The 22,482-nt window shown below is 46.8% G+C and overlaps 1 protein-coding gene and 1 long non-coding RNA gene across 2 annotated transcripts in view; one reads left to right on the top strand and one right to left on the bottom strand.

The window, feature by feature from the left end:
- Positions 1 to 4,514: 4,514 nt before the first annotated feature.
- LOC108792827 lies at positions 4,515 to 6,576 on the top strand. Its single transcript, XR_001941592.1, has 3 exons — positions 4,515 to 4,830; positions 4,960 to 4,965; positions 6,564 to 6,576. It is a non-coding gene; the product is annotated as an uncharacterized LOC108792827 (long non-coding RNA).
- A 1,013-nt stretch (positions 6,577 to 7,589) lies between these two features.
- PPP3CC (protein phosphatase 3 catalytic subunit gamma) overlaps positions 7,590 to 22,482 on the bottom strand; it is a 75,061-nt gene continuing 60,168 nt past the window's right edge. The window contains exons 9-14 of the mRNA XM_018563691.1: positions 19,886 to 20,011; positions 18,756 to 18,833; positions 16,816 to 16,897; positions 14,413 to 14,510; positions 9,858 to 9,878; positions 7,590 to 7,880 (exon numbers count right to left, since the gene is read on the bottom strand). Coding sequence (XP_018419193.1) covers positions 7,720 to 7,880; positions 9,858 to 9,878; positions 14,413 to 14,510; positions 16,816 to 16,897; positions 18,756 to 18,833; positions 19,886 to 20,011 — 566 coding nt within the window. The 3' untranslated portion in view covers positions 7,590 to 7,719. The remainder of the gene's footprint in view (positions 7,881 to 9,857; positions 9,879 to 14,412; positions 14,511 to 16,815; positions 16,898 to 18,755; positions 18,834 to 19,885; positions 20,012 to 22,482) is intronic.

The raw sequence follows: 22,482 nt of genomic DNA, 5'->3' as shown, positions 1-22,482 counted from the left end.
ATGATTTTACAAAAAAAAAAAAAAAAATGTCCTTCTGACTAAAAACGTTTAAAACCTGATTTCGGCACACCTCACAGGTAATATCAGGCACTGCAGCAAAGGTCAGCTGTGCCTTTCACTCTTGAGGGCCCTTATAGAACAGAGGTTCTTCCAAATTCTAGAGCCTTAGCAGATGCACAAAGAGTCACTGCTTGGCTGTCTCTGCCTGAGCAGCCAATAATCTACCTGCAAATAGACTCCGCCCCCAGCCACAGCCCCAAACAGGTATTGGAAACGGAAGAGAACCCTTAACCACCCAAAATTATCACAGGGCACAGCGTAGGTTAAAAAAAGCAGCAACTGAGATTAAATCAGGTCTAGTGCATATAAGGGTCTACTATGAGGAACCAATGGTGTTGTTGGGCTTTAAAGAGTCAAGTGTTTCACCTTTAATGCTCTCAGCATGCCTCTGGGAGTCATACCTGTGGCTGTCAGAGTTTTGCAATGCCTCATAGGAGGTTGCCCAACCTTGCTGTCACGTGCTTTGTCCCCTTTATTGGTACACACGGTAACGCATGTGGAGCAAACAATGGCAAAAATGCACCAAATAGAATAGTGAAAACCTAAAAAAAAAAAAGGAATAAATAAAAGCTTGGAACGCACCTGAAACTGCAAGTTACAATGCAAACATTGATTGGCACCAAGACTCTATGCCAAATAAAGACTACAATATTTGACTGACCTCCCGTTTCTGGGGGTCGTTCCTCCGCTATCAGCTATTTTTACATTCATGAGAACCTGTCAGACAGATTGAACTTTTAAAAACAAAAGTCTGGCCTGAAGCAAATTCCAGTTGCTGCCAACTGCCACTTTCAAGGGCCAGAGGAATGGACAAGGCCCAACTGTCACTTAGGCAGGGCCCAACTGTCACTTAGGCAGGGCCCAACTGCCACAGTAAGTCAGATCCCATTCATAAAATTAAACTAGCGCACGTCAGGCTTTTCTAGGTGATATAAGAACAGTAATCACCTCGACATGTCTGCTCTCAGGCAGAAACGTACTAATAAAAGTTTAATGCTGAACTCCGGGAATTACACAAAAACTACCCATGCAGCGTTGCCCCCCTTCACTGCAAGGGTTAAGTGCTTGCCAAGTCTAGGGCTAGGAGGATAAGACGCATTACTTACCTTACTCCTCCCTCCGACAGGCTTCGGGCACTAACCTCTTCCCTCCGACACTGGGTTGTAGGCAGGCCCTCCCGCACAATGCGGGGCTATTGGTCCTGCACTGTATGCGCTGCGGTCAGTGTGCGACCAACGTCCGTAGTGTGAATAAGAAGGGGCTCCGAGGAGACCGCGCACACAAATGGAGGAAGCCTGCTGGAGCGAGGAATGAGGTATTACGGCTTATTCCTCTACCCCAGGGGTGGGCACCTTCGTTCCTGTAGTTCCACAAGAGCTGGAGGGCCATAGTCGCTTTACCCCCAAGACTTAACCAGCATTTAACCCTTGCAGCACAGAGGGCCCCCCACTGCAAGGGTAGATTTTGTGTAATTCCCAGAGGTTCAGCTTTAAAATGGCCGACAGGTTCACTTTAAAGCGCCGATGCGCGTTTCCATCCGATCAGCTGATTTTGCTAAATTGTTTCATATTCTGATTAATGTGTCAACATTATTCAGCCACAGCTATTGGTGTTTGAAGTGAGCCGGGGCAAAGCCAAAGGGCGTTTAATGCCACAAGTAACAGCCGTGCCAACTTGATTATTAGATGTAAAAACTAAAAAAGAGAAAAGGAAAGTTAAATCACATGTACCCGTCATTTTACCTTGAAGCTGCACTTAGCTGGCCACACACGCCTCAAGTTTCAGCTTGCTGACTCAGACAAAATTAAAATTCATGAGTGGTCCATTAGGCACCACTGCGCTCAATGATTTTTTAATAAAAAAATGGGGTGAAAATTGGGGGCGGAACAATCAGCGACAGGTGTCGTCTGTCTGACAATTGGGGGCGGAACAGTCAATCAGCGGCAGGTTGCGGCGGTCAGATTTCAATAGCCAGCAGGGAATATTCCCCTGATGGGATTGAGCGAGAGAAAAAACGCGGAGGGTATGGTCAAGTTTAGCACCCTGGCCTGGAGTTCTCCTTTACAAAATGGGGGTCCTAGTATACAAGTGCCATATAAAGTTTACAACTTTGTGTCACCACAAGCCCTTGTAGTACAAAGGTTTCCTCTGTAGATAGCCCTAAAATGACCGGCCCCCCTCCCCCCCCAACACCATGGATGTGCCCTGACAGGGGGAGGTGCAGGGATGAACAGGAGTGTGCGAGGTTTATTATGACCCCCTTCAAGAATGGAAAATAAAATTAAACTCTTAGTTACAACCATTAGTGCTCGCCAGACCAGCTATGTACTGCCGCCGCTCCTCCCCTGCGGTACATTCTGTGCATGCAGAGCCGCCCAGTCACGGCAGAGCCACCCACGGCAGTGCAATTGGAGTGAGTTGTCCCCCATGACAGAATGTAGTCAGCAAAGCTCCTCTGGTGCTCTGCGGAGGGTGGGGGGAACCATAACCCCCGGCGGGCCCGGTAAATAACATGTGCAGTACACAGCAATTGGTTGAGTCAAAGGAGGGCAGCTCATCTGTATCCCATCATCATACATTCCATGCCCAGCAAAGCTCTGAGTGGTGGGCTACTTATACCCGCAGATGTGGGGAGAACCAGGCTCAGGAAGTGTGGTGGCACATGGACGTCATTTAGACCAGCACTGCGTCCCTCTGAAGATGCTAACTGCTTGGCCGTCACACTGATCCTATGGCTTCAAATCCTTAAACGAGCATGCAGATCAGGAATTCTGACTTCACCGGAGAAGTGAAAAGAGCAGCAGGACACAGCCAGGCAACTAGCAGTTTCAGATCAAGTCGGCAAAGGCAGCCTACATATTCTGGTGGCTTTATTGTTCTACACCATTAATGGGGAACTCGGCCTTTACATTTATTTGGTCTTGTGTACCTGGCTCTGCCACGATCCTCATTTTCTGGATGGCCCAGAACTGGAGTTAGGCCAACATGGGCACCGCTCTTTCCCTGAGCCTGCAGCAGAGTAACCCAGTACCAAGACCGTGTCCTTTAGCACCCAAGGCGACAAGGCCAAAGTGCGCCTCGTCAAAACTCTAGAGACTGTAAAGGGTTAACATTGTGCGGAGATGTGCGTTTTACTCGCTCTAGTGGCTATACTAACACATTTACACATGCCTACAATTCCCTGTGGGTCCTGTGTCAGGGCTCATTCAGATGGGCGGCTGCAGAGAACCTGCCATTCTTGCTGGCCCCCTGCACACGTTGGGTGCGAACAGCCGTGGCCAGCAGATGCATGGCCACACATGTACCCCGTTCAAATCAATGGCCGGCAGTGCTGCTTTTTGTGTGTAAATGCTCATACGAGCGGTTACATGCGATTGGGTCCTCTGCATCCATCAAGGTCTGGTCGTACACAAACTGTGATGCAGATGCAGAAATTTAGGCTCATCAGTCAATTCACCCATCTAGATGAGCCCTTACAGCAGCGGACACAATCAGGGGGAGAGGATGAGAAGGATGATAAGGAATGCAGACATAAGCTGCCCTAGAATCAGATTACATGCAGTGTGTTCTTTCTGAGGCTGCCATATGGGTAACCTATAAGGGTATATGTGTACAGCTGTAAGAATCAGCAATCGCTATGTAGAGACATAGGGACGTGTTTGTACAGCCATATGGATAACCTATGTGGACGTGTGCGTACAGCCATATGGATAACCCATAGAGACATGTGCGTACAGCCATATGGATAACCCATGTGGACGTGTGCGTACAGCCATATGGATAACCCATAGGCACTTTGGCGTACAGCCGTATGGATAACCCATAGGGACATGTGCCTACAGCCATGTGGAGAACCCATAGGCACATGTTCGTACAGCCATATGGATAACCCATAGGCACTTTGGTGTACAGCATTATGGATAACCCATAGGCCCTTCGGTGTACAGCCATATGGATAACCCATAAGGACATGTGCCTACAGCCATATGGATAACTCATAGGGATGTGTGCCTACAGCCATATGGATAACCCATAGAGACAAGTGCATACAGCCATATGGAGAACCCATAGAGACAAGTGCATACAGCCATATGGATAACCCAAAGGCAGTGCCAGGTCAACGTTCTATAGCATCCAAGGTGAAAGAGCCAACGTGTGCCTCCCCTATGGCCTGTGAGCTACCTAAGCAGCATAGGTTTCAGGTCTTGCCCTTTTTGCGTCCCCCCCCCCCTCCTGCTGAAGCACCCAAGGCCTCTTCTGCCCACCCGTGAGCCCGGCCCAGCCCATAGGGGGTATGTGTACAGGATAAAAGAATAAAGAATGCAGTATCATTCTCTTGTAATGTAAAATTGTTATAGAATATTGTCTGAATATTGGTTTTGGACAATGTATACAAATCATAGTGCTGGTTCTGGACGGCATCTATGTGCCAACACTCACAGAAGCTGAAAAGGTCCTGATATCTCTACAACCGGTCGAGCCTGATTAGCACCGAAATCTGCCGTTGGCCTCCTTGTCCCGTGCAGGGGTAGCCCGTGTGGACGGCTCTGGTCCTGGGTGCAGTGCAAGTGGCTCTGTGGCGGGTCGGAGCGGGGCAGACACACAGCTGGCCCTTGTAATATGGTAAATACTGAAGCTGTAGCCGCCAAACAACCCCTACATTAAAAAACAGGGTTTTTATATTACACATGTATAAATATATATATATAGAACGCAAATGACATTTACAAAGAGAATACAAACCGCGGGACAGACCATTTCCGTGTGTGTGTGCTCACCACTCATGCTGAACAAACTGTGTGTGTGTGTGTGTGTGTGTGTGTGTGTGTGTGTGTGTGGATATCAGTCTGTCTGTACATCTGTCTTCCCTTCATTCACATGTCCCGTATTCTATAGCAGATATCTGTGACATGAGGGGGGGTTCTGGACCCTTTTTTCACAAATACCTGTACATGAGTTGGCTTAGTTTTCCTGGCTGTGTATGTTATGGTACTTAAAGGTATGTGTACAAAGCAGCATCTATGTGTGTAGATCGCTATGGAACCTGCATATGTACGGAGCAGTATGGATTCTGCATAGGGATGTGTGTGGAGCAGTATGGATCTTGTATGCGTGTCGTTCGGTATGTATCCTGTATAGGTATTTGTGTGGTTCAATATTGACGTTGTATATGTATGTGTGTGGACCATGTATAGGGGTGTGTGTGGACCATGTATAGGGATGTGTGCGGACCATTATGGACCTTGTATATGTATGTGTGTGGACCATGTATAGGGATGTGTGTGGACCATTATGGACCATGAATATATATATGTGTGTGGAGCAGTATGGACCATGTATAGGGATGTGTGTGGACCATGTATATGTATGTGTGTGGACCATGTATAGGGATGTGTGTGGACCATGTATAGGGATGTGTGTGGACCATGTATAGGGATGTGTGTGGACCATGTATAGGGATGTGTGTGGACCATGTATATGTGTGTGTGTGTGTGTGTGGACCATGTATAGGGATGTGTGTGGACCATGTATATGTGTGTGTGTGTGTGTGTGGACCATGTATAGGGATGTGTGTGGACCATGTATAGGGATGTGTGTGGACCATGTATAGGGATGGGTGTGGACCATGTATAGGGATGGGTGTGGACCATGTATAGGGATGGGTGTGGACCATGTATAGGGATGGGTGTGGACCATGTATAGGGATGGGTGTGGACCATGTATAGGGATGTATGTGGTTCTGTATGTATCCTGTATAGGCATTTGTGTGGTTCAGTATGGACCTAACATGTGTGCAGAGCAGGGAGTGGTACACACTGTATATAGTAGTACACATCAGCTATAGTAATCCTGTGTATGTGTACAGCAGTACAGATCCTGTGTGTGGACACTTCGAGGGATTACTTTTGTGTATGGCAGTAGAATTCCCAGGAATACAGCGGTATAGGTTCAGTGTCCATCTACACAGCCCGTATATAAAGCTGTATCGATGCCCTTTAGGGGTACGAGTACAGTAGTAAAGATCTTGCTTATGGTCTGTGTATATGGCAGTGTATGAATCCCAGTGTACAGTAGTATGGCTTCAGGGTATATGCATACGTGCACACAGTGAAGCCTCTATGTGTGTACAGCAGAGTTTGGCTCCACAGGTTATCTGTGTTTGTGTATATACAGCAGTACTGGCCCCCCACCATTTAAAAAAACAAACCCTCTATATAGGACTGTGGGTCCAGGTTTATGATGCCAGTGTACATGTATACATGCACAGTACAGGTCCTAGAGATGCAGCAGTATAGATCCCTGTGCGTATAAAGCAACACAAAGCCTTGTATAATGCGTACAGCAGTAGGGATCAGCAGTGATAGTTTACAGCCAGGGTATGTGTGTACAGCTGTATGGATCAATGATGAGTGTGTACAGCCATATAGATAACCCATAGGCATACCTGTGTACAACTGTAGGGATCACCAATGAGTGTGCACAGTTATATGGATAACCCATAGGTGTATGTGTGTGGACAGCTGTAGGGCTCAACACCGATTGTGTACAGCCATATGGATAACCCATAAGGGAACATGTGTACAACTATAAGAATCAGCAATCACTGTGTACAGCCATATGGATAACCCATAGGGACATGTGTGTACAGCCATATGGATAACTCATAGGGACATGTGCGTACAGCTATATGGATAACCTATAGGCAGTGCCAGGTCAACGTTCTATAGCATCCAAGGTGAAAGAGCCAACGTGTGCCTCCCCTATGGCCTGTGAGCTACCTAAGCAGTATAGGTTTCAGGTCTTGCCCTTTTGTGTCCTCCTTCAACACCCAATGTCTCTTCTGCCTATCCCTCAGCCCGGCCCTGCCCATAGGGGTATGTGTATACAGGTGTTGGGATCAGCAATGAGTGTGTACAGCCCTATGGCTAACTCAGAGGTGTATATACAGCTGTATGCATCAGCAATGTGTGTGTTCAGCTGCGTGTATAACCCATAGGCGTATATGTGTATAGTCTGGATCCACAATGAGCACGCACAGCTATATGTATAACCTTAGGGGTACACTGTGTGCATAACCCATAGCGGCATATGTGTACAGCTGTATGTATAATCCATAGGGGCCTATGTGTACAGCTGTATGTGTAATCCACAGGGGTATATGTGTACAGCCGTATGTATAATCCATAGGGGCATATGCGTACAGCTGTATGTATAACCCATAGGGGTATATGTGTACAGCTGTATGTATAATCCATAGGGGCATATGCGTACGGCTGTATGTGTAATCCATAGGGGTATATGTGTACAGCTGTATGTATAACCCATGGGGGCATATGCGTACGGCTGTATGTGTAATCCATAGGGGCATATGCGTACGGCTGTATGTGTAATCCATAGGGGTATATGTGTACAGCTGTATGTATAACCCATGGGGGCATATGCGTACGGCTGTATGTGTAATCCATAGGGGCATATGTGTACAGCTGCACACATGAATATCGCAGGATGGGCCCCTGTGTCTATCAGTTGGTATAGAGCAGTATGGAGTCAGAAATTGTACAGCGTTGTGTATGTGTCCTTTGCTTGGATTGAGAGTCCCGCCCTCGAGCACACGTTATTGGTGGAGGTGATGGGAGATTGGCGCACAGGTTCGGAGGGTCACTGCTGTTCCTTGTTACTGTTCTTATCAGTGGTGTTCAGATTGATGTCCTGGGAGGAGGAGGAGGGACGGCGTGGGGGCATGCGCTCGTTGACCCGATCCAGACCTCGGGCTTCTTCGAAGCTGCGGATCTTGTGCTGGGGGGAGAAGCTTTGGACAGCTGTGGGGAGAAGAGATGGCATTCCAGGTAAAACCAAGGCAAGTAACACGAGAGGGTAACAGGCAAATACAGTGGAGGATCAGCACGTCTAATGCCGTGTACATGACAAGCCTACAGGCAGCAGACAAGATCTTTAAACAACACCTTTAACAAGAAAAAAAAGCTATGCCTGCTGCCATTGCTCCTTCTGAAAATGCTAGTTGCATGGCTGTCACATATTTTCTGTGTCACTAACCCGAAACGGGCATGCAGCCAGTGAAGTCCGAACTCCTGGTCTGGATGGGACACTAAAAGCACCAAAGCCACTGGGATCAGCATGCCAGTCCAGCAGCTTAAGCCAAAATACTCTAGCTCTCTCAGTACAGGAGCTCCATGTAAGTGAAGCAAGAACTGTCTGTGTTATCCACAACAACACCATTCTACAAGGCGTGTTGTAAAAGAGCAAATGATAGAAGATGACTGCATGCAAAGAGCAACCCAGACAGTTCTTCTTTCAGAGCTATTGAGAAACGAGGGCCCTTTGTTTCTCCTGGCCCCAACTTGTACCCTATGAGAGTGCATGAGGGATGCCGGGTTCATCCTTAGACTGACCATTCAGTCCTGCTGCAATAAAAGTACTGATGTTAGAGACAGCCTGGCAACCAGCATTATTAAAAGGAGATCAACAGCCGCACCTTCTATACGTTCCACTGGAACAGAAAGCACTGAATCCATTTGGATCAACATGACAGCCAGGAAACGAGTATTTTCAGAAGGTAAAGGACGACCATGGCAGCTTTATACTTCCTCAGTACAGGTTTCTTTTAAAGCAAACCTTTCCTAGGAGAGACACGGAGGCTGCCATTGCTACTTCTCATTCTGTAAACACCAGCTTCCTGGCTGCCATGTTTACTCTCTTGCTTTTATACTCTCTGTCCATTACGAGCAGGGATGCACCGATACTAGTATTGGTATCAGTGCTGATGCCGAGTATTTGGGCTCGTACTCGGCCAAATGCTCCGATGCCTATTCCAATACCTGAGCTTCCGGTATCAGGAAGCCGGGCAGAAAGTCATTACACGCTGCCTGGCTTCCTGATTGGCTGGGAAGCCGGCTCCATGCTCCCTCGTCCGGTATCAGGAAGCCGGGCAGCGTGTAATGACTCGCCGCCTAGCTTCCCAATTGGTCGGGAAGCTGAACGGCGAGTCATTACCCACCCCCTGGCTTTTTGATTGGCCAGAAAGCTGGCTCCATGCTTCCTCGTCACCCGGTGACTTGTGACGAGGGAGCATGGAGGCAGCTTCCCGGCCAATCAGGATGCTGCCCGACTTCCTGATTGGTGGGGAAGCTGGCCAATCAGGAAGCTGGACGACGTGTAATGATGCGGCGCCCGGCTTTCTGATTGGCAGGGTAGCCGGCTTCATGCTCCCTCATCACTACATGACAAGGGAGCATGGAGCCGGCTTCCCGGCCAATCAGGAAGGCGGGTTCTGCATCATTACACGGCACCCGGCTTCCCGATTGGCCAGAAAGCCGACACCATGCTTTCTCGTCACCTAGTGACAAGAAGCATGGGGACAGTTTCCCTGCTTATTGGGCAGCTGGGTGGCGAGTCTTTACACGCCGCCTGGCTTCCTTAACGGGACTTCCGCTATCAGCGAGTACTGAAAAAAAAATATCGGTACTCGTAACCGAAAAAACGGTATCGGTGCATCCCTACATACGAGGGACAAGCATGCAAATAAAGATGTCAGACTTTAAAGATATGCACACTTGTTCTAGATCAGTTACTAAAACCTTATAGAACCCAATTGATCCGTGTACTAGACACACAGCTAACATCTTTAGAAGGGCAGCATTGGTAATGGCAGCTCCGGTGTCCCTCCAGAAAGACGTAAATCAAACACCACAGCACCCCCTTGTGTTAGTTCTACTAACTGCAGGAATAATAAACCACATTTTTGCAGCAGCTTTATATGCCAAATAAGCTTATCTTACCTTCCTGAGCTTCAACTGTGGCTGCAGGAAACACAAAAAAGAACAGAGTGTCAGATTAAGACCAAACTACACATAACGCTGAGCCTCATCCATCAAATAAAGAGGAGCTGAATAGAAAATCACCGGCACTCCCAAAGTTCAACGTGTGAATCTTTCACTCCTTATTGAACATACAGGCAGCTTCTATTTCATGACGTAATGATTGATTACAGGTATTTATACAGCGCCAACAGTTTACAAAGCACTTTACATATTATACATTCACACCAGACTCTGCCCTCAAGGAGCTTACAATCTAAGGTCCCTATCTCACATACATACAAGGCCGATTTAGACAGGAGCCAATTAACCTTCCAGCATGTCTTTCGAGTGCGGGAGGAGTGCCTGGAAGAAAGTCACACAAGCACAGGGAGACCCTGTAAACTCCTTGCAGATAGTGTCCTAGTTGGGATTGGAACCCAGGACCCCAGTGCAAGGGAGAAGTGCTAGCCCCTAAGACCTACATCAGAGTGCAAGAAAGAACCTGACGGGGGCTATCAAGCTTTTCTTAAAGGGGACACTTTGTAAAATAAAGATTATTATAACATGTAGCTATCCATAGAAAATAAATTGTGCCAAATTACTTACTAAGCTTTAAAGAGACGTCTACAGTGACTGTGCTGCGTTACGATAACTCTGCTCCATGTCCCATTGTGATTTAAAGTTGACCTTTTTATATATGCCTATATTCGTGGAGGTTGCATGCTCTCCCTGTGCTTCCATAGGTTTCCCCCAAATACATCCATACTCCAAAATACATACTAGTAGGGTAATGTGGTTAGTACTTCTGCCTTGCAGCACTGGGGGCCCCCAGTTCAAACCCAAGTCACTATATGCAAGGAGTTTGCGTGTTCTCCCTGTGCTTGTGTGGCTTTCTTCCAGGTACTCCTGTTTCCTCCCACACTCCAAAGACATGCTGGATGATTAATTGGCTCCTGTCTAAATAGGCCCTGTATGTATGCATGGCGTCATATTACAACGCACGTGTTGGGCACTGCCATCTTTGTGTATATCTAGGTATACACCAAGATGGTGGGGCCAATATCGGCGTTTGACGTCACCTGACGCCACGCATGCATGGCGTCATGTAACGTCATGCTCCCCGCCTCCAAGATGATGGCACGCATTCGTAGAACGCTCCGGTGGCCAACATGGCCGCCGCGCATTCTCAAACAAACTATTATGTGCCGGAATACATTTCTCGTATATTCGGACATATAGTAATTCATGAATTTTACATGTAGTCCGGGTTTTGTGTTCCGTTTTCTATTTTTACTTTTCTAGATGCACTTACTTGAAAAAAGGGATCGGCATGACAACCTGACACTTTATTTGTATAGACTCTATTTTAGTTTGACATTTATTGTTTACCTTCTGTTGTTTTATTTGATAAGACGACTTATATTGTGCCTACAAGTTTAATACCTTTGAATAAAAGTTTTATTTGTATCATACTTTTTAACATGTTTCTTTGCGGCTTAACAAAATAGGAGTCTTTGAATGGTGCGGATATTGGAGAAATGGGTGTGGTTACTGGGGGTGTGGCCACTGAGGGGTGTGGTCACTGAGGGGCGCTGTAAAGCTTTCTCGCACAGGGTGCCTAAAGGCCTAAGGCCGGCCCTGATAGGGACTTTAGATTGTAACCTCCTAGAGGGCAGGGACTGACGTGAATGTTCTCTATGTAAAGCTCTGCGTAAATTGTCAGCGCTATATAAATACCCCCAATAAATAAAACATTCGCTTATACTTATTCAACAATACAAGAATGATTCAAGTTCAGTATCCTGAAGAGGAGATCACTTTCTAGCAGTCATCTAGCTGTACATCATAATACCATTGAGGCGTGCGCATATTCAGTCCTGACCCAATGAGGTCTCTGATTTTAAGAAGGATAATTGGGGGGTTGGAGGCGGGGGAAATAGAATAGAAAAAACATGCTTAGCGAGGAGGGGACAAGAGTGAGAATAAGAATGGAAGTGGTTGATTAGGAGTTATTAAGGAGGTAGTGGGTAGGGAGGGGGGCAACTTGAGGAGGAATAGGCAAGTAAAAAAGACAAAAACTAAAACTAAAGAGGGGAAGGAGAAAGGGAACAATGTCCCACAGCCCAGAAGCCAACAAGCAAAGGGGGGCCGGGGAAGACCTGGACTGTCCAGAGCTATAGTTTTGTAGCATGAGATAGGGGTGACCAGAGAGAGAGCGGCAGTATGGAGTTTGCCAGAGGTCCATACAGTAGTAGAACCAATTTTTTTTTCTCATTTCTCTTCTCAGTTGTGGATAGAGGAAGCGAGATCCTCCATTTGCATAGTTTTATTGTTCTCAATTATATTCTCATTTATATTAAGTTACATCCCCCTGTAAAGATGCATTCACAGCGGAATCAGAGCCAAAACTCGAGTCATCAGAGGTGCGCTGACTTGAGTGTGCAGAGTCTGTTGACATCCCTTGCATTTCTTGGCTTGCGCTTTACACTAAGCTATAAAAAGGTATTGGTTCTGCCATGTGTTGACATGCATTAGCGGTTCACACCAGTCTGTTGCGTTGCAATGAAAAAAAAAAATAGTGCCTGCTCTTTTTTTGTTTCAGCGGAAGGCCACGCAACGCACTGATGTGAACTGCTCCCATTCATTCAGATGGCCTTTCATTGGCATCCTTTGAAAGAGGGATGCCAATAGATCTGGTGTGAATGGGACCTTAATGTATTTTCGGCTTGTTGGTGAGATGTGTCTGCGTTCCCAGGTCTGTATACCTGCCATGATCACTGCTCTATTTAATTTTAGGGAGGAGATAGGGCAGGCAGCAGCACCCAATGGAAATGAACAGAGCCAAAAACAATGGCAGGGAGTGCTTACAATTGAAGGACCTGCAAGATATAGGAAGCAAGCTGCTAATGCCACTCACAAGATTCCACCTATTGAAGTTGTGGATGGATTGACCCTTTAAATTAAATAGATGAGCAAATAGGAACCGTCTGTGATCTGTTTAATTTTTAGGTGAAAAGGTGATGTCCTCCACTCCCAATCCTTGCTCATTATGTCTAACAGGGTTACCCAACTCTCCCTGTTATAAATGTTAGGCCAATAAAAAGCAGGTAAAAGCATCTTGTGGCACGCTGTGATCCAGAAATGTACGTAAAAACATGTTGAACTGCCAAATCAAAAGGCACCACAATCACTGCACACCCTGGAGCAAAGAAAAGTCATTTAAAATGTATGTCCGGGGGAAACAAATAACAAATATTATGTATATCTCTGCAATACATGCATTTCTCCATGGTTTGCCTGGTTTCAAGTGCTGCAAGTACAGAGGAATAACTGTTGATCCTGCCAAAAATCTAGTCCTAACTTCCTGTAGTGAGCGGACAACTCTGCATCTGCTGCACTGAAATCCCAAGCAGTGTTGCCAGCCCTGCCTGAGGTACACCCCCACCCCCTTCTGTATCCCACCCTCTCTGTAACATAATGGGGGCGTGTTCTGTAGTTCAGAAGGGGAGAACTTGCCAATCAAGCTCTATGGTTGCTGACATGACCACTACTGCCTGATGTACTTTACTAATGGTCAGTCACTGTGACCCTATCACCCAACAGTAAGGCATATATATGCACTCACCAGCAAGTAGAGTTTGGCTGAAGATTGGATGAGAACATCCCAGATTATGGGGGTCTGGACCTGTCTGCTATTTATAATAAGTGACACTTTAGAAAATGTCTCCAACGACAGGTTCACTTTAAAGAACAGAAAAACTAATTTTTTTAGCTTGAAGACAGGGGCTGCACAATGCGACGCGCCAGAACATTCCACCGCCAGCAGCTCACTGCTCAGACTTGTATGATGAGCGAATGGGAACAAAGAGCCTCTGTGCAATTCTTCCATACAGAGTCATCACTACATTGTATGGAAAGAACCTGGAGAAAGACAATGTTGTCATCTAAAGAAAGGCTAAAGGCAAGTCTGATTCCTGACTCTGTGTTATGTCAGTGCTGCATGCGACTAGAAAATACACGAGTCACCCAACCAATCAAAAAGATATCACTGACACCTAGATACGAGCGGCTCCTGGATATATCAGGATACTGAACAGACCGCTGAGACATACTTCCTATGTTGTGTATGTGAATACCTGTATCTGGCATCTAGTACTGCTATGGTGCTCACAAACAAGGCAGTTACCTCATGCAGCTATTTTTACCATCAATGATGTCTATGGGGCATCCCACGCCTATACCTCCCTTCTCCACAAGTATTCCTACGTAGACCTGAATTTGAACCAGGAACTAGGAACGCTCACTCCTGCGGACTGACGTCCACCTTTCATGACTTGCTGCAGCTTCTAATCCACACTGTGAGAAGTTCACAGCGTGCAGTGAAATCAGAGGAAGCAATTTCAGTCCAGGAGAGGAGCCTGTACAACTGTGCAATGCTGAAGGGAAGATCCGGGTTGAGCTCTAATAATATAGGTTTGCCTGCACCCTCTGCTTATCTATGGGATAGCACATATGACTTCAGTTTATTTCTTACCGCTTTCCAGGGTCTGTCGTCCACCAGACAGGACCCCTTGGGGGAGTGCTCCTGTGGGTGTCAGTCCCTTCAGCGTCAGCACACTCTCACTTTCCTCCCTGTGGAACGGAAGGGTAAAGTCAGACTAGAGATGCCAATTGTTACACACACACGTATTATCAATCTGTTTTGAATGAGCAGTTGACCACATAGAATTATATTTGAATGTTTCCACCCTGACATTTTGGATCATTAAAAAATGTCACTGGGAATGGAAGAGATAGCGTGGCAAACCATAACCCTGACACTGCTGCCAACCAGCACAAGTGTTCCTATGGAAATAGGTTGCTAAGAAGTAAGCATAGTAAGTAATAATACAGTATGAGACCCCTTCATAAAAGGCAACATTACCCAACACTGACATTTGCTCTCCTGAATCTGCATTTTGGAAGGACATGACACCATCATTGATTCCGTACTGACCATGTTACCAGGTTTGCAGAGGATTAGAAAACAGCACCATGAGGTTCAATTTAGACAACGCGGAACGTTCTTAGAATCTTGTAACTTCTAAACTTTGTCTGGACCAGAGGAACCTTGTGGAGCTATCTTTTCTAATGATCTAAAGACAATATTCGAAGAAACCTCTAAACCAGCTATTTTCAACTAGGTTTCTAGGAGTTCCTTGAGCTGTGGCTGATTGATCTCCCATCTGATGGTGTCTTGGAAGAGTCAGCAGCATGACATGATCTGTTAAGCTGTCTGTAAGGCTGGTATTCTGACTACCACTGCAAGGAGGGTATTCTTCTTTCTGACCAACAATGTAAGGCATTCTTCCCATGGGCATCTGATGATGTTTAGCAAGGGTTCCCTTAGACCTTAACCTTTTTTTTTTCCCCAGAAGAACCCTCAAAATAATTTTGAGGATGCAGGAGGGGCAGCGGAGCCAGGGAAGCAAGACGGGGGTGTCAGGTGGGGGGGTATATATACACACACACACACATACACACACACACATGCGTGTTTGTGATGTTTGTACGCACACCCTAATGCAATAGGCTGCACACGCCTATGAAGTTTACCTTTTGGACCATGTTTCGTGTTACACCCATATTCAGGGTGTAACATGAAACAAAGTCACACTGCAACCCCCTGGCCCGCCCACTTACCTGAAAGGTGGGATTCTTCTCCCTGAAGGCGGCTGTTTTCTTTTTCAAGTCTTAAAACTTTAGATTTTTATTAAATTATAAAATATCTGCAATACAACAATGTTGACTACATTCAAAAAATTAGATACAGGTTTGGTATGTTAGCACATATAGGACTTATACCACATCATCTACTAAACCTTAGAATTTTTCCACCTTGGGATCGAGAATGTTAAAATCGGATGTAGCGGCAATGAAACCTCCCTATGTGAATCCCACAGTGAAAGTATCCATGTCAATCAACATTTCCAACATAAGAATTTTCTTTTTCAAGTCTGACCTGGCTGTGTGTGGACCTGTGAATGTTGAATCTAAAAGTCCCATCAGCCTCCGGGGCAGAGAGACAAGTGCGGTGACGTCACTGCACTTGTAGTCCATTCATTCTTCCTCTCACCTATGTCACTGAGGTACAGACATGGGCAGAAGGAAGACACTGCAGGAGCCAGAGCATTGCACCTGCTATCCACTGATTGTAGTTGCAATGCTTTGCTGGTTCCAATGCACAAAAATAATAAAAGCACTTTTGGGCATTTCGTTGGGCAAATCGCATCGGTTCAAAATGCATTTCAACTGACCTTTTTCTGACCTGCATTTGTCCTGCTGCAAGTGGGTTTTGCATTCTCATACACTTGTACGGGGACAGGAGCAGTTCTGAAGCCCGCAGACACAGGCCGTTACTCGTGTAATGAGAATCTTTGACTTTGCAATCTCAGCAAACTGAAATCAGGTTAGTCAATACAGGTCAATGTACTTTTGCAATGATTCTGAATCCATACACATTTTATTACATCAGGTTATATGTGCGAGAAAACAAAGTCTTTCAGCAGCAATGGTATGCTACATACGGGCTGATCAGGAGATGATTCCTGCACGGCAGTACGGAACGGATGTCACAGCTGTGTCACCTGGCCGGAGTTGGGGGTAACCGAGTGTAAACGGACGCTCATCCATTTACACATGACTACCAATAGACTTGCATTGGGCATCCGATCGTGTCCACCTGTCAGTTTTTCAGGCGGACCCGATCGGATGCCAGTCGTGTGAAAGGGGCCTTACCATCACATGACTTTAATACGGCCTTTTGTGCAAAGGCTATTTGTATTCATCAATCTTGCATATTCTGCCCAAAAGGCACAGCTTTTGGCGTTCAGTGTTCTATTTGATATGATAAGTGAAGAGCTCACAGAGGTCAGAGGATACAGAACAGCTACATCACCTGAGCACAGAGAACACTCTGGCCATCTTCCCAATCGCTCGGATCTTATTCCGTATAATCTCTTTACGTACAGAGGCGCCACCTAGAGGAGATCATAGAACAATAATCTGATGAGTGGAGAAACCAATAGGTCAATGTGAGACAAGGTGCATTAAACTTTGGCTTATTGGTGTTGTTCCTTCTTTAAGAACAACCCCCCTCCCCCATTGCCACCCTATGTGACATTCTTTGGCCCACTAAGGGATTTCATCTAGGTCAGGGGTGCCCATTAGGTCGATCGCAAGGCAAATACTGGTAGATCGCGATCCGCTCACTGACCAGAGCTCCCTCCCGCTAGTGCGGCTGAATGTGTCAGATGTCGCAGACGGGAAGGGGCGGGACAACTCTCTCTGTGTGTGCAACGTCGGCCACACGAGCACAGCGGGAGGACAGGTGCCGGCGCACGAGAGGAGACCTGGGAAGCTGCTGCAGTGGAGGTAAGAAAAGACAGACAGGAGAGAGAAGAGACAGCAGAGAAAGTGAGCGGAGAGACAGCAGAGAAAGTGAGCGGAGAGACAGCAGAGAAAGTGAGAGGAGAGACAGCAGAGAAAGTGAGAGGAGAGACAGCAGAGAAAGTGAGAGAAGAGACAGCAGAGAAAGTGAGAGAAGAGACAGCAGAGAGAGAGAGAAGAGACAGCAGATGGAAAAAGGGGAAAGAGAGCATGAGGAAAGAAAGAAGAGAGAGAGGGGATGTGGTGGTGCATTGAAGTCAATGGCACCGCAGCCACGTCTCCAGTGCGATCGCCCGCACCTGAGACGCAGGAACATTAGTGTCTGCGTTCCAGTCCAGTGCGATCTGCAAAAATAGTGCTCGCAGCATTTTTGCAGTTCGCACTGGACCGGAACGCAGGCACTAATGTGCCTGCGTTCCGGGTGTGGGCAAGCGCACTGTGGGCAGGGGGGCGTGGCTGTGGTGCCATTGAATGCAGGTGTTTTTTCGTTGGTAGATCTCATTGAGCTCGTCATTTGAAAAGTAGATCTCCAGATGAAAGATTGTGGGCGCCCCTGATCTAGAGATAATATGATCAATCTGCTTGTGTGATCACCGGAAACCCATCTTTATACAGAGCTGCCACACACCTGCTAAAATTTAACACCAGGCTTGCAGTGCTAGTGCCTGCTCTTTAAGCGGATGTATGGGAGAGTTGTGTACTCTGGCAAACTAACTGAAGGAAGGAAGCATTACGACTATGGTGGTGCTCTTAATGCCAAAATGAGCATCACCAAAAGCCACAGAATACCCGAGTATTGTTACTGACCCCATACATTCCTCTACGGGATCTCGGGAGGATAAGTAAAGAGTATTTTATCATCACGTATGACATTCATTCAGCTGCCAGTCTGGAGCTGTGAAAATGGTGAGAAATATGCCTGCAGATTCCGAGCGGCACAATCTGCCATCTGTAAGATGATGCTTTATAATATTACAGGCGATGTAAACTACATGCAGAGTAGTTACAGTCAGGATGAAAATCTACACAAATCCATCAGGTTCAACCAATGGAAAAAAAAAAAGCATACATGCATTGAAAACCTCCATACACACACACAGGACTCTATAAACACAGTAGATCCAGAGGAAGGCAAGCATAAAGCTTGGTCCAATTTGCTCCAACGGAGGAAAATAAATTCCTTCCTTATTCCCTAAGGCGGGGGTGGGCAACTCCGGCCCTCCAGCTGTGCTTTAACTACAAATCCCAACATTCCTCTGCCTCTGGGTGTCATGCCTGTAACTGTAAGTCTTGCAAAGCCTTGTGGGACTTGTAGTTCTACAAAGGCTGGAGGGCCGGAGTTGTCCACCTCTGGGCAAGGTAATCAGGTAGCAGAAGAAGCACAGCAAGAGATGCAATGTAATAAGGAAATGAGAACAATAGAGAAAACAGGTTCTGTATTTGTCTTACTTTCCAGCGGGTCCTCTCCTTCTGTGATCAGTTCATCATCCGAGCAGATACTGAGAATATTCACCAGCATCTCAGTGACTGGAAGACAACAATGTACAATTACCATCTCACATCACTTATCAGACCCCGAATATCTCATGCAATGACATCCCTAGATCTCTTAGGATCAAACTTAAGGGCAGGCGACACTTCCAGGAGTGTGCAGCAGGCCAGGCGACACTTCCAGGAGTGTGCAGCAGACCAGGCGACACTTCCAGCAGTGTGCAGCAGACCAGGCGACACTTCCAGCAGTGTGCAGCAGACCAGGCGACACTTCCAGCAGTGTGCAGCAGACCAGGCGACACTTCCAGCAGTGTGCAGCAGACCAGGCGACACTTACAGCAGTGTGCAGCAGGCCAGGCGACACTTACAGGAGTGTGCAGCAGGCCAGGCGACACTTCCAGGAGTGTGCAGCAGGCCAGGCGACACTTCCAGCAGTGTGCAGCAGACCAGGCGACACTTCCAGGAGTGTGCAGCAGGCCAGGCGACACTTCCAGGAGTGTGCAGCAGACCAGGCGACACTTCCAGGAGTGTGCAGCACGGCAGGCGACACTTCCAGGAGTGTGCAGCACGGCAGGCGACACTTCCAGGAGTGTGCAGCACGGCAGGCGACACTGTGCAGCAGGGCAGAGCAACAAGTGGTGGGACACACAAGTATGAACCTTTTCCTTTTTCAGGTCCTGATTTTTTAATATTTTTGTATCAAAGCGAGTCACTTTAAAGGGGAACAATGTTCACTTAGTCCCATGAAGCCAAATTTACTTCGATCGCGCAGTCATTGTACTCTCCATGTACAACATCGGGTGTCTGAAGTAAACAAAGGCTCACTGGACCGAGTGAACTTTATACTCATTTAATAAATCCCGTCCATTGTCTTCAAATATATATGGGTGTGTGCAGTTAGAGGAAGCTGCATGACAATACAATAATAACTACACGTAAAGGGAACCTTTTTATAGTCACCTGCCGATGTAACTCTTCATAATCTATTCTCATGCTAACAAAAGAGCTTTGTTCCTAGTATGAGCTTACATATACAGTACAGTGCGCCTCTATCTGTGTATATATACCGAGTGCATTGTCTTCATTACCTTTCTCCCCAACAAAGGGCAAAGACCAAGAGAACACATCCATGAAGTTTGGCAGCCAGTAAGGATGTGGAGAGCAATTAAATTGACGGATGTTCATCACGTTATTCTCATATTTGAGCACTGCGGCTGTGAGGAGAGAGGAGAGGAAAGAGATGATTTCACATACATTGCAGACGCCTACACAAACAAGAAGTGCTAGTAGCTGCTTCCAACATGCACAGTATTGGCTGCACAGACTTCAAACACACACGCACACGCATGCACACACGCACACACAGTGATGACTCTGACTCCAGCCACACAAAGACATACTGGTGCAATCACAATCACCCACCTATGTGTAACATACACATTGCCATCTTTTATCTATTACAAAGTACCAGCAAAGATCTGTCACAGAGACTGGAGCAGATGACAACTAGGGCTGTTGTCCATAGAATCCACATTATCAGTGTCATCTTCTAACAAGCGATGGACCATCAAACACAGGCCATACCCTCCGCTATTCATTAGGGCTGCAGCTAACGATTATTTTCATAATCGATTATGTCGATTAGTTGTTGCAGCCCTACTATTCATAAAATCAACCCAACAGTGCTCTTTAAACCTTTACACCAGATTCACACGCGACATGGGTTGTTGCTGCATTGCATTTTGAGCCGGAACGCCACGGCAAGGCACTTGTGTTTTAGTGTGCCGCAACGCAATGGAAGTTGCGCTACACAAAAAAAAAAGTGTCATGTGCGTCTTTAAAGAAGGACTCCAGGAAAATGCTTTATTAATCCTTGCAGTGGGGGTACCCCGGCATTGCAAGGGTTAAGTGCTTGTTTTTTGTCTAGGTTAAAAAATAACAAAGTTATACTCATTCGCACCTCCAAGCCAGCCGGCTGTCACAGCGCTCCCTCCAGCCCCTCTCCTCCTACGCTGCAGCATGGGCATGTTCCTCAGTATCTTCACATCTATACACGGTGTATAGCAGGGGTGCCCATTAGGTTGCTCGTGATCTTCCAGTCGATCGCAAAGCGAACACTGGTAAATCGCGATCAGCTTCCGGTTATAGCTGGTGGAAGTTTACATCTCTCTATTGGGTCCTGAGGCGGAGCCTTCTCTCCCCCCTCCTCCTTCTTCCCTCCCCTCTCACCTTTTCTCCTCCTCCCCCCTCCCCCCGAGCAGTTCACATACCATGATCTGGCCCATGGGTGTGTCTACATATGGTGCGGTAGATCCACTTTTTAGTGTGCTTAGGTCTTGTGTCTAGTCATGTATGTAATTTTGTTTGATTTCTTGTTTTAATGTTTTATTATGTATTATTATTTTGTACTGAATTTGTTTTGTGATGTGAATTGCAGAATTGACTTTTCTTGTGCTGTTTGTAGTCATGTGTCTTATAAAATAATAAAAGCTATACCTGTTAAAAAAAAAAAAATTGTGATCGGCTCACAGACCTAAACTCCCTCCCACGGTGCTCGTACGGCTGAATGTGTCAGATGCTGCAGACGGGAAGGGGCAGGGCACCTCTCCCCGTCTGCAGCGTCGGTCAAACGAGCACCGCGGGAGGACAGGACAGCGCACGTGAGAGGGGACCTGAGAAGCTGCTGCAGCGCAGGTAAGGAGAGACAGCAGAGAGAACAGAGATAGAAGAGACAGGAGAGAGAGAGAGAGAGAGAAGAGACAGGGGAGAGAGAGAGAGAGAGAGAAGAGACAGGGGAGAGAGAGAGAGAGAGAGAAGAGACAGGGGAGAGAGAGAGAGAGAGAGAAGAGACAGGGGAGAGAGAGAGAGAGAGAGAAGAGACAGGGGAGAGAGAGAGAGAGAGAGAAGAGACAGGGGAGAGAGAGAGAGAGAGAGAAGAGACAGGGGAGAGAGAGAGAGAGAGAGAAGAGACAGGGGAGAGAGAGAGAGAGAGAGAAGAGACAGGGGAGAGAGAGAGAGAGAGAGAAGAGACAGGGGAGAGAGAGAGAGAGAGAGAAGAGACAGGGGAGAGAGAGAGAGAGAGAGAAGAGACAGGGGAGAGAGAGAGAGAGAGAGAAGAGACAGGGGAGAGAGAGAGAGAGAGAGAAGAGACAGGGGAGAGAGAGAGAGAGAGAGAAGAGACAGGGGAGAGAGAGAGAGAGAGAGAAGAGACAGGGGAGAGAGAGAGAGAGAGAGAAGAGACAGGGGAGAGAGAGAGAGAGGCAGTAGTCCCAGTAACGATTTTAATGTGCTTGTTTTTTAAATAAAGGTGTTTTTAAAAAAAGCTCGTCATTTGAAAAGTAGATCTCCAGACGAAAAATTGTGGGCGCCCCTGGTGTATAGAATGTGATGATTTATGGGTCCTTAAACTCCTGCAGAGGAGGGGGAGAGGCTAAAACCGGACCGGTCTAAGAACAAGCCTGCTCGGAGCACTGGGTGAGTGTAACATTTTTCTTGACCCTAGACAAAAACCAGCAGGTAACCCTTGCAGTGTGGGGGTAAGCCTCACTGCAAGGGTTAATTAAAGTATTTACTGGAGTTCTTCTTTAAGCATGTTAGGGTGCACTGGTAGCCCCCCTCATTTTAAATAGGCTGTCTTAACACAACACATGACATGACGCTCATTAAAAGGAGAACTATGAGGTGA

Source organism: Nanorana parkeri, unplaced genomic scaffold, assembly GCF_000935625.1.
Source record: "Nanorana parkeri isolate BGI_ZX_2015 unplaced genomic scaffold, ASM93562v1 scaffold686, whole genome shotgun sequence".
Classification (NCBI taxonomy): domain Eukaryota; kingdom Metazoa; phylum Chordata; class Amphibia; order Anura; family Dicroglossidae; genus Nanorana; species Nanorana parkeri.
Note: the sequence above shows the minus strand (reverse complement) of the source record. Positions and strands in the feature narration are given on the sequence as shown.